General features: G+C 31.5%; 2 protein-coding genes across 3 annotated transcripts; both read left to right on the forward strand.

Annotated features, from left to right (window-relative positions):
* The first annotated feature begins 2,395 nt into the window (after nucleotides 1–2,395).
* LOC139823917 (DNA endonuclease RBBP8-like) lies at nucleotides 2,396–5,618 on the forward strand. 2 transcript variants are annotated; one of them, XM_071796394.1, is made up of 6 exons: nucleotides 2,396–2,824; nucleotides 3,043–3,259; nucleotides 4,023–4,198; nucleotides 4,350–4,449; nucleotides 4,515–4,586; nucleotides 5,070–5,618. In XM_071796394.1, exons 1-5 carry the CDS (start codon nucleotides 2,771–2,773, stop codon nucleotides 4,556–4,558), a joined length of 591 nt encoding a protein of 196 aa, XP_071652495.1. In that variant the 5' UTR covers nucleotides 2,396–2,770; the 3' UTR covers nucleotides 4,559–4,586; nucleotides 5,070–5,618. The 2 variants fall into 2 exon arrangements, with proteins under 2 accessions (XP_071652495.1, XP_071652494.1); XM_071796393.1 differs by lacking the exon at nucleotides 5,070–5,618 and having other exon boundaries at nucleotides 4,515–5,020.
* A 2,007-nt stretch (nucleotides 5,619–7,625) lies between these two features.
* LOC139823904 (uncharacterized) lies at nucleotides 7,626–10,035 on the forward strand. Its single transcript, XM_071796377.1, has 3 exons — nucleotides 7,626–9,275; nucleotides 9,689–9,918; nucleotides 10,025–10,035. Exons 1-3 carry the CDS (start codon nucleotides 8,290–8,292, stop codon nucleotides 10,033–10,035), a joined length of 1,227 nt encoding a protein of 408 aa, XP_071652478.1. The 5' UTR covers nucleotides 7,626–8,289.
* Nucleotides 10,036–13,117: the final 3,082 nt, after the last annotated feature.

A 13,117-nucleotide genomic window follows, 5' to 3' on the forward strand; every position in this document is an offset into this window, starting at 1 on the left:
GTTTTATTTTTTAACACATTTTTCTCTTGCAAAATTATAGTATCCATATACCAAATATATATGAAATATAAACTAACAGCTTTTTGTTTTGCTTTTCCTTCTTTCTGAATATTGTTATTTATTTCAACATCTTCTTCACTATGTACATCTTTATCATCTTCGATCTCGCTGTCTTCTGCATAGTAATCATCTAATATAGTGTTACTAATTCTTTTAAAAACACCTCTTTTATTTTTAAATTTTTCCATGTCTTCTGCATTGGTTATAACTTAAAAGAGAAAATTACTTTTACTACATTTTCATAATAAGTTGTGTCTAATATTGACCACAAAAGTTACTGATATATTAATAGAAGCAAAAAAGAATTGTTCTACAGAAATATAATAATTTATTATTATTCTGTAGATTAAAAATATGTATATAAAAATATATTTATTAAGGTTAAGTAATGGTAAGCAATATATATATCAACGTATAATAAATAATGGCAATGACAATAATAGGAACAAAATACTATACATAATTAGCTAATCTTACCAGCTAAATCCGAAATTTGAACAGGCACTTTCACAATATCTGGATTCTTGTCATCCTTCCACAGACAATTGTAAATACATTCTTTATTAAAATCTTGTACATGTTCTGGAGGTTTCTTTGTAAATTCTAAAATTTCTTCTATTTTCACAATTATGACATCTGTTTTGTCATAAGCGTTCAAAAATTTTATTTTTGCGTGTGTTACACAAGCCATAACTGTAAATTAATTATAATGAAAAATGTTAATTCTTTCAACTTTTTTACTTTCAAGATGTAGTCTATGAACAGCATTTTCTTTAACGAATTTTTGAGCGATTATTTTAATTATGCAAATGTGTGTAATGTGCAGAAAACATATGTATCGTTATAAGTGCCAACTCGATATTTCGTACTTCGCGCGAGCTGCGTCGCTACGCGCTCACCGACGCGTGATCCTCATATTGGCCGACGAGCTCCTTGTTGGTGCCTCTTGTATGCGTGCGCGCGCCGCACGGTAACTCAAGATTTTACTGTTCGTTGCACGGGAAGGAAGATCGAGTGTATTAATTCTCATTGAAAAAGGACGTTCGTGTAACACATACACCAACGAAAAGTGCGTTTATTCTTAAAACGAGAGAAACACTGTTTTCTCATCCGCGCGGCTGTCGAAGCAGCCTTTCCGAGAGCAAGCGCGGAAGGGCACAAAAGCCCTCATCACGTACACGATCGGTCGCCCCCACAAGTACGATACAACATATATGACTGCATAGGATTGTATTTTAGTTATAGATTATATGTTACTTTTATACAACTAAATTACAACTTTTAAATTTTTCTAAATTTTGTAGGTTATAGTTGTCATGCAAGCGCTACTTATTTTAGATTATTTTTCAATTACCAAAAAATGTGGAGACTATAGTAAAATATCTTACCGAGTTTTGGACATCATAGAGATGTAAAAGAATAAATAATATTGATAATTTCAGTTTCAAGACTCGAAAGACACGTGTACACGCACAATTTTAGAGTTATCAAAAACTACAGAAATTAAACAAAAAAAACTGTACTAAATGCGCAAACCTTACCTGTGGAAATCAGAAAATCGGTTAAAAAAGCTTTATTCGCATCGATCGTGCCAGAATCGGGAAACGAAACAGGATTGCGGCCTCGATTGCGGCAGTCAGGCTTTCCAGATCTGAACTCAGTGATGGGAAGACAATGGAAGATCGAATCGTGCTCTCTCTCTCGCACACTAAAAAGAACGGGGAGGAGTATGGAGGGGAATCGCTACATCAGAGACGCATAGCAACTTCTTCTCTTCGCATCCCCACCACCTCGCGTGTTAGAAAAAGACATTGCAGTCAGTTGGCGCCACTAATCATTGTGTGTGTAAACTGGCTTTATGTCTATGTGCGCATATGGACACAGTTGCCACTTGCGTATCGACGGTCACAAGCTTGCACCACTGTATTGCCTGGCTAAACTCATGTGAGTCGTCTCCCCGCACCATCCGATCTTCTATGTGGCAGAGGTTCGGATCTGGAAAGTCTGACTGCCGCAGTCCCGTTTCGTTCCTCGATTCTGGCGCGATTGACGCGAATGAAGTTTCTTTATAATTGATTTTCCGACTTCCACAGGTAAGGTTTGCGCACTTAGTACTTACAGTTTCTTTTGTTTAATTTCTGTGGTGTTTGATAACTCTAAAATTGCGCGTGTATACGTGTCTTTCGAGTCTTTCGAAACTAAAATTATCAATATTATTTATTACGGATTGTGTATTGTTATTGTACTGCTTGATATTGTAAAGATCGGGTAGGACAACGATGCTAGAACTCGGTCCGAGATCTCGATCCGAGAAGTTTGTAGTTAATCAAAGTGCAGCTTTTACGAAAAAGCGGCAATTTCATTGACTATACGTTTCTCGGACCGAGATCTCGGACCGAGTTCTGGCATCATGGACACAAGGGTTAAGCGCGCTCCTAGTGCGTCCACTAGTATAAGCGCGTTAATGTTTAAACGGAAGATTCATATTACAATTAGAGTCAAACTAAATGGATACAAGTTAAGTTACCTTAAAACTAGATCTTACGAGCTAGATATCTTACATTACAAAGTGGATACCTTACAATAGACATACATTACGTTTATTTATATAAATTATTTATAAATACCATTTGCCAAAATCTAATATGTTTTTAATATTTTTATAGGATTCTACAGAATTTCTTTGTGACTAGCTAAAAACTGTATAAAGATGTCTGATAACGTGAATGAAGATCCAGTAGAATCCTTCAATGCAAGTTTTGAAGTAAGTTTTATTCTCTCCGAGAAAAAATGGGTGTAATATGGATCAGATGTAAATAGATATAAAAAAATTTGATAAAATATTTAATTTTATATGATTACATATAATAATATTCGATATTTGGCGCGATATGATTTTATCTTTAATTTATTATACTTGAGCAGATCTGTTTCCATATATAAGATCTAGCCGAATATAATTATAATTATAATATATTTCAGGAAGACATTGATTTACAGAGTATAGGAGATACAACAGCTAGTTTTCGGAATTTGTTTGAGGAAACTGGCGATTTTGAGAGCAGTAGAAGCATAGGCAGTGTGACTGACAGCTTTCGTGTATCATCTAATGATCAAAATCTTACTCGTAATGCAGAAAATAGCATACTGATTGATATGACTAATAGTTTTCAAAATATCGAGCCTTCAAATTTATCAGGTAAAACAGTAATGTAATCAGTATACAGGATAGGCAATTTTAATTTATCCACTGAAGTAACTCTTTAGAAAAACATTTTATAGAAAAAATGTTTTAGACAAAAATTGCATGGTTTTAAGGGGGACATAAGGTAGTGAGATAAGGATAGTCATTTGAAGGTCACGTAAAGGTCACCTTCAACTTCTTAAATGGAACCTCATGTTTTTTATTGCATATTCTTGTAGCTTATCTTGAGAGGTTTCCACAACACTATAATTGAGTATATTTTTGTTAACTTTTACATTTCAAGATATTTCAAATTTCGTCCTGATATTTTTTAATATAAAATATGAAATATCTCATATTCACTTTTCAATGACTTTACCTTAATACTTTCAGATGTAGAATAATAACAGAAATCGATTAATAGAATTAATTTTTAAATATAGAGTTTTGCAAAAACTACTAATGCAATTAAAAAATCCAATAAAAATTTTAAATCTAATTCTTCGTTTTTTTAATTAATCAATTCCTTTTAGTATTAAACGCCTAAAAATGTTAAGATAAAGTCATCAAAAAATGAATATGAGATATTTTATATTTTATATTAAAAAGTATCAGGACGAAATTTAAAATATCTCGAAAAGTACTTATACTTCTACGCAAATGGAAAGTAATAAATTCTTGATTAATACTGCAGTTAATACATTGAAAGGTAAAAGTAACATAAGTTGTAATATAAATGATTTTGCCTACAAACACGAAACTTTTTATCTGCCTGCAGAGCAAGTTACAAATTTAAATGATATGGATGACACAGAAAACAAGCTACCTGAAAAGAAGACGTTATTGAATAAGTTTAAAAGGTCAAAAAGAAAGGTCATTACAAAACATCTTAACATACGATGTAAAGCTGACAGAGCAAAGCTGAAGGGCTCGGATTGCTGGAAATGCAGAGAGGTAATGCAATATTAACAGTATAGTTATATAACATATGAATAAATAAAGAAATATAAATAAATAAATATAAATAAAAAAATTATAAATATAAATAAAAATAAATATTTTTCTCATAAAAAAATAATTCGTGATATTCGATTTTTACTTTTAGTATTATAACAATTTGAGATTGCCGGAAGAACAATTGCAAAAACGAAAAAATCAAATCTCGCGACATCGACACAAATATAAGCGACCAAATACACCACCAGGTATAATATTTTATTTTATTATTATTTTTTATATATTATATATAATAAATATAATCTTTTTAAAGGTTTTTGGGATCCCGAGTTTCCCGAGACATCAGACACTGATTGACAGCGAATAAAAGCTGAAATATTTAAAGGTTCGACTTTTTACTTTATAATTAATATATCGAATATATCATATCGCTCAACCTTTACGTGATCTTCAAACGATCAAACCAATGACACTACCTTATGTCCCCCTTAAAATCATGTAACTTTTGTCTGAATCATTTTTCTGTAAAATGTTTTTCTAAAAAGTTACTTTAGTGGGTAAATTAAAATAGCCTACCCTGTATATTTCTAAACCTTTTAATCTTGCAAAATAGTAGAAATTTATTAGTCTATAACATTAGTACAGTTTTAAAATTGCTGTTTCTAATATTTTTATAGGAATGTTTGCATAAAGAATATTGTTGTAGAAACATAATACCATTCAAGTGTTACGTAAACATATTTTGGAGATTGTTTGAATCTTTCTTCATCCATGCAGCCTAAACATTTAGTAAAGAGGCATTTCAAAAAATATACAGTGCTTATATGATTCGTGAATACTACTTAGAATTTCTTACAATTCTTTACAGGAGGGTAGAGGCAGGATACAAAATATCTTACGTTATATTGTATTTTGTAATATTTTCACTGTAAGTAAAATACTCTCCTCATACGAACTTTTTTATTTAAATTAACAATTTATTTTTGTAATGAATAATCCATAAAAGTTGTGTGTTTTTCATTTTTGTGATTTCTCAAAATAATACATCCTTTTTCATGTATAAAACAATAATTTATTATTAATTAACAAGGCAAGAAGTCCAGTAGTCATAAAATCTTGGAAAGTTTGGAAAAGTCATGGAATATTCTTAATCATGTAGGAATTCGGGAAGTCATGGAATTTGTGTGACTTAGCATTACCAAAAAAACGACCTCATAAAATCATGTTTATTTTTATATTTAAAAAAACTTTAAAGTAATATTTTGTAAATTTTTTAAAAAATATAAACACCTGAATTAACTTCGCTGTATGCAAACTAACATTTCCATCAATCTCCTGTCTGTACATATTTACGTAATGCTTGAATATGTTTACATGAAACCTTTACATATGTTTATAGAATTTGAAAATAATTTGTATTGCAGACTCTACAAATAATTCAAATCTATATGAATTAAATTATGAAGAAAGGATTGAAGCACGTAACTTGCAGGTAAATGCAATAAAAATGTTTTAATAAAAAATGTTATAATAGGGAAGAGACATGATATTACAGAAATGCAAAACTTGTTTATATTATAGCTGATAATAATTTATGAATTATTCCTACATATTTTTTCCACTGTTTTGTGCTTAAATAACTTAAAAAAACTTTTAAAATTTAAATTACAAGTAAACTTAATTGAAACCAACTCAAAAAATTGTAAAACAATTTATAAATTTTTCTTATGAAAAAATTCCGCAGAGAAGTTCTCCAGAAAATCGGCAGAACTTCCTGCAAGATTATCTTATGGAGTTCTCTGCAAGATTTCGTAGAGGATTTTTTCGTAAGGATTAAATTAAATTAATTTACATTACTGCGAAAGTTACAATTGTTTCTTACAATATTTTATGTCAATATTTGAAATATTTAAAAAAATCTTGTGTGAAATATTAATAAGTCTTATTTTATTGTATTTTAATTTTTTCGACTTAACTGGCAACTTTTCGACTTAACTCTTATTTTATTGTTTTGAAATATTTTATTAAATGTTTAAAACCTGCGGCACACGATGCTTTTTTCCTACTGGATTGCTAGCTGGCTTGTATGCTTGCTATCGTGTGAACAATTGTGCTAGAAATTATATGTTTGCTTGTCACGCTGCTGACAGATCTGCTGGATTTCCATGATAGAACATGTGCTATTTTTCTTCCATCGTTTTGTCCTGGCTCATTGTGAGAGCCAAACAAAGTTGTACAACTTGATTAGGATTAGGCTAAATAAAAAAAAGTTTGACGTATTCTGACGTTTGATATAATTGACTCCACAAACGTCGATATCGTAATTTATTAATAATTAAAAATAATGCAATTGCATTTTTTCGATGTTGTACTACAATAGCAATGGCCTGCTCCATATTTATTTACCGATTGACAGCTCATACACGAAGTATGAGCCAGTACAAAAGTCCGTAAGTATCGTCTGAATCCAAGCCAGCAACACAGTCAGCAGCATTGCCAGCAATGCTACTCACACGATAGCAAGTACGCAATCTACATAGCAAACCAGCGGGAGAAAAAGCATCGTGTGCAGTAGGCTAAAGAATCATTTTTGTAATTTTATATGGAATATTCCTTGAAGTATTTATACTGTATTGCTGAAATATTTCATTGAAAATTGAAATATAGAATTTTAAAATTAAATTATTTCAGGAAAGTTTCGCTGAAATATCACGTCAGCGAAATTTTTTATGCTATATGGAATGTCAACATAATATGTAACAAGCGGCATGACAAACAGTGGTTTAATAATAATACATTACTACATATCTATATACCCTTTCATATTGCGTCAATCATGTTGAAATTTAATTCAAATTCTGATATCAAAATTGTTTTAAAAAAAATTATTAAAAATAAAAGGTTGACTTAAAAAATTTTATATATTGAAGAACATGAGTCAACGTTTGCAATGTTGAAGCCAAAGAAAACAAAATTTTCTTCGAAATTGCTTACGCAATCTTCTTTGCTTTATTTGCTTGCATTTGATGCAAATAAAAAATACCCAGTTTCGAAACATTTTAGATACTTTAATCTCTATTTTGAGCCTTAAGGGTATTTCCGGACATGTAAATTTTTCGAAACTGTAGGTATCTTAGTTTTACGTCAAACGCAAGCAATTAAAGCAAAGAAATTGATTGGGTAACAAATTTTGAAAAAAAATTTTTTTTGTTGCCCTCAACATTGCAAACTTCAGACACATTACTTAGTTTTATTAAATTGCTTTTATTATTGTATTATATTGTATTACTTTTATGTATACTTTACTAAAATTCCATTTAGAAAATAAAATTAAACATGTCTTTTCTCTTATCACAAATAATATATACAGGGTGATAATTATTGACACAACGCTCATGTGCAGGTAGAGTGGACTAAACTGAGTCGAAAAATTCTTTACCATTTTGCAATTTTCGCAATAGTTAACGAGTTATTAATTATTGAAAATTACCAATTTAGCCCAGTCTACTGCTAAATGCAAGCGCGTGCCGAGATACAACCGTCCAGCGTCATCGTTTCCAGGATCGAGAAATTGTTTTCTGCAAATGGCAAGAAATAGGCCTACATAGCCCGTAGGCATTATGTCTACGAGCGGCGGTTTTGAGCTGTGATTGTTCCCCTATTTCTTGTTATTTGTAGAAAACAACTCCTCGATCTTGGAAACAATAATGCTGGATGGTCGTATCTCGGCACGCGCTTGCATTTAGCAGTAGGGCTAAATTGGTGATTTTTAATAAATAATTAATAACTTGTTAACTATTGCGAAAATTGCAAAATGGTAGAGGACTTTTCGACTCAGTTTAGTCCACTCTATCTGCACACGAGTGTTATGTCAATAATTATCGGACACCCTGTATAGAACTTATTTTTTTTAGTTTAATCAAAATTACTTGTAATTGAAGATAATATATGGTTTTGTAGGACTCATTGTTTTCGAATAATATTGAAATTGATGATGAAATTTTTAACACCATGAAGAGGATGAAAGTTACAATGAAGTTTTAGATGATAGTCATAACATTCCGCAACGGTTTACAAGATTAATACAAATGTTGCAGGAAGATGATACAAATGAAACTATCAATACAAATTTTGTTGTAAATAAAGCCGAAATATTGTTAGCGATTTTAAAATTTTCATCAGAGTACGGTTTATCAAGTTCGGCTACAGCAGATCTTTGTAAAATGTTAAATACTTTTGTCGCTACACCTTTTATTCCAGATACACGGTATATGATAGATAAATTATTTTATCCAGGAGAAGGAATAAAATACCATGCAGTTTGCCCAACATGCAAAACACATATAGGTGAATTTTGTAAGAACAATCATATAATTTTTTGTCAGGTTTGCGAAGAAGAAATTAATGTAAAAGACCCATGTTACCGTGATTTCTTTGTCACATTAGATATAACAGATGAAATCCAAAGCATCATAGAGAGTAACTCTGATTATTATACTACAGTTATCGCCGAAAGAGAACAAGTAATTGATAACAACTTGCAAGACATTCACGATGGCCGAAAGTATAAAGAGTTCATTGCGTCACTGCCAGATGATCATAAAAAATCTTACTTAACAGTAATTTTTAATAGTGATGGGTCGCCTATTTTCAAGAGCGCCAAATTTTCTATATGGCCAATTCAAATAATTCCTAATGAAGTACCAATGCATGTGCGTAATCAAAAATCAATAGTATATTCCTTATGGTTTGGTCATGATAAACCGAACATGATTTATTTTTTACGTCCCTTTGTTGACAGCATGAACAGTTTGACAACAAATGGAATAGTTTGTAATATCAATAATGAAATAAGACGAATTCACTTATATGCCTTGTGCTGTTGTGTTGATGCTGTAGCACGGCCAACAATGCAAGGTACAACTCAGTTTAACGGGTACTATGGATGTAACTGGTGTCTTCATCCAGGAATACCAGTTCGTTACAATAAAGGCACAAGTGTAAAATACACTTTACTCAATGAAATTCCAGCCAGAAGAACAGCCGAACAAACTCTACAGCATATTAAGAAGCAGTAAATACAAATACATCGGTTTTCGGTATTAAGAAGGCTTCACCATTATTGAATTTAAGAGAGTTTGATATCATCGATGGTTTTGTACCAGACCCTATGCATTGCATGGATTTGGGTATTGCAAAACAATTCGCAGAATATTGGCTCGATTCATCAAATATGCCATACTCAATTTCAAATTCTTACATAGATATTATTGATAAGCAAATAAAAGCCTTCAAGGTGCCAACTAAACTCGTTCGATTATCGCGATCGATCTACCATCGTAAATATTGGAATGCTGCGGAGTGGGAAAATTGGCTGTTATTCTATAGTTTGCCTGTATTATCACAATTACCTAATTTCCAAAATTATGTGCAGCACTGGTCTTTATTAGTAGAAGGGTATTATTTGTTATTAAAACCTTCCATTAGTGATGCTGAATTACGTAAAGCAGATAAACTTTTAAGAAGATTTGTTGCCTTAACACAATATTATTATGGAGAGAGTGCGATGTCTTTTAATGTCCATCAAGTCAGTCATCTTTCACAGAGTGTTGCTGATTGGGGGCCACTTTGGTCACATTCTTGTTATCCATTTGAATCTGGCAACGGGCACATTATAAAATGCGTGCATGCCGCTAAAGGAGTCTTAAGTCAAATATGTAGAACTCTTTCAATTAAGCAAAGTATTATGATGTTAGAAAGACATGTTTTAGCGAAAAAAGATTTTTCACCTGTATTAGACTATTGCTATTACTTACAAAATAGATGCACAATAAGAACTGAGAAATTTATGGAACGCCGTTTTACTTTTTAATAGCATAAATAATATTCTACATAATATAAAAGTTTCAAACAATAATGTCTTGAGAAAAATAGCTATTCGTACTAATGAATTAAATTTATGTCAAACATAATAAAAATTGGATAAATTAAAATTATGTCAGGACATAATAAAAATTCGGAATTATTTTTATGTCCTGACATAATTTTAATTTCACGAATTAAAATTATGTCTGGACATATATAAAATATAATTTAATTTCAAATTTTTATCACGTCCCGACATAATTTTAATACATCCAATTTTTATTATGTTTGACATAATTTTAATTTGATGAATTAAAATTATGTCGAGACATAATAAAAATTGAATGAATTAAAATTATGTCAAGACATCATAAAAATTGTATGAATTAAAATTATGTCGACATCATAAAAATTGTATGAATTAAAATTATGTCGATACGTAAAAATAATTCCGAATTTTTATGATGTGTCGACATAATTTTAATTCATTCAATTTTTATGATGTCTTGACATAATTTTAATTCATTCAATTTTTATGATGTTTCAATTTTTATGACATCTCGACATAATTTTAATTCATTCAATTTTTATGATGTCTCGACATAATTTTAATTCATTCAATTTTTATGATGTCGACATCATTTTAATTCATACAATTTTTATGATGTCGACATAATTTTAATTCATACAATTTTTATGATGTCTCGACATAATTTTAATTCATTCAATTTTTATGATGTCTGATTTTATGATGTCTGAATTTTATGATGTCTGAATTTTTTGATGTCTGAATTTTTATGATGTCTCAATTTTTATGGTGTCCGAATTTTTATGATGTTTGAATTTTTATGATGTCTCAATTTTTATGATGTCTCAATTTTTATGATGTCTGAATTTTTATGATGTCTCAATTTTTATGATGTCGCGACATAATTTTAATTCCGGAGCTGGTGATTTTCATCCCACAATATTGGCAGCATTGTGTAAGTAGCGCCAACAGTTCTTACAGCTTGAAATCGATGTCTACGTGTCCCAGGTCGGCGATGACGACGTCCAGATAGTGCGCTGCGTAGTTTTCGGTATCTAGGTGTATTAATACCTTGAATTCGATGTCTGCGTGTCCCAGGTTGCCAACGACGAGGTCCAGATAGTGCGCTCCGTAGTTTTCGGTGTCTAGGTGTATTAATACCTTGAATTCGATGTCTACGTGTCCCAGGTTGCCGACGACGAGGTCCAGATAGTGCGCTCCGTAGTTTTCAGTGTCTAGGTGTATTAATACCTTGAATTCGATGTCTACGTGTCCCAGGTTGCCGACGACGAGGTCCAGATAGTGCGCTCCGTAGTTTTCTAGGATGTAGGTGTCTCTGTAGGTGTCTAAGTGTATTAATAACTTTGAATCCGAATCTAGGACACGTAGATATCGAATTCAAGGAATTGTTTTAACAACTAGACACCGGAAACTACGGAGCGCACTGCCTAGGTTCCGTCATCGACCTGGAATACATAGATATTACGTATAAAAATAATTAATTAAAATAAAATAAATAAATTTTTCTTGTAAAAAAACTTGGCGCTGCATTTTGACTCCCGTTGCATACTTCCCTAAATTATTTTTTTATTTAATCAATTATTTTGGGCTTTATTAAATTTAATCCAAATTTTAATACTTTATTAAATTTCAAGGTCTAGCAGCGCCAAGTTTTTTTAAAATAAAAATTTATTTATTTTATTTTAATTAAATATTTTTATTTTGTACTGTTATCTTTTTAATTCTTTGTGATTAAAATAATTTTTTGTAATATTAAAAATTTGTTAAATATAATGTACATAAAGTTAAAAATATATATATCTATGTCTTATAATCGCAATCGAAAGCTTGTATTCACATGATATAATAAAAGTGCCGTTAGATTTGTTCCTGATTAATTAAAAGGCACCATTAATTAAAAACTTACAATTAAAGTTAAATATATATAATTTTCCTATATCTATGTATTCCAGGTCGATGACGGAACCTAGGCAGTGCGCTCCGTAGTTTCCGGTGTCTAGTTGTTAGAACAAATCCTCGAATTCGATACCTACGTGTCCTAGATTTGAATTCAAAGTTATTAATACACCTAGACACCGAAAACTACGGAGCGCATTATCTGGACGTTGTCATCGGCAACCTGGGACACGTAGACATCGAATTCAAGGTATTAATACACCTAGACACCGAAAACTACGAAGCGCATTATCTAGACGTCGTCATCGGCAACCTGGGACACGTAGACATCGAATTCAAAGTATGAATACACCTGGACACCGAAAACTACGGAGCGCACTATCTGGACCTCGTCGTCGGCAACCTGGGACACGTAGACATCAAATTCAAGGTATTAATACACCTAGACACCGAAAACTACGGAGCGCATTATCTGGACGCCGTCATCGGCAACCTGGGACACGTGACATCGAATTCAAGGTATTAGTACACCTAGACACCGAAAACTACGGAGCGCACTATCTGGACCTCGACGTCGACAACCTGGGACACGTAGACATCGAATTCAAGGTATTAATACACTTAGACACCGAAAACTACGGAGCGCATTATCTGGACGTCGTAATCGGCGACCTGGGACACGTAGACATCGAATTCAAGCTGTGAGAACTGTTGACGCTACTTACACAATGCTGCCAATATTGTGGGATGAAAATCACCAGCTCCGGAATTAAAATTATGTCGCGACATCATAAAAATTGAGACATCATAAAAATTGAAACATCATAAAAATTGAGACATCATAAAAATTGAGACATAAAAATTGAGACATCATAAAAATTCAGACATCATAAAAATTCAGACATCATAAAAATTCAGACATCATAAAAATTGAGACATCATAAAAATTGAGACATCATAAAAATTGAGACATCATAAAAATTCAGACATTATAAAAATTCGGACATCATAAAAATTGAGACATTATAAAAATTGAATGAATTAAAATTTTGTCGAGACATAAAAATTGTATGAATTAAAATTATGTCGACATCATAAAAATTATA

Source organism: Temnothorax longispinosus, unplaced genomic scaffold, assembly GCF_030848805.1.
Source record: "Temnothorax longispinosus isolate EJ_2023e unplaced genomic scaffold, Tlon_JGU_v1 HiC_scaffold_21, whole genome shotgun sequence".
In the NCBI taxonomy this organism is placed as follows: Eukaryota; Metazoa; Arthropoda; class Insecta; order Hymenoptera; family Formicidae; genus Temnothorax; species Temnothorax longispinosus.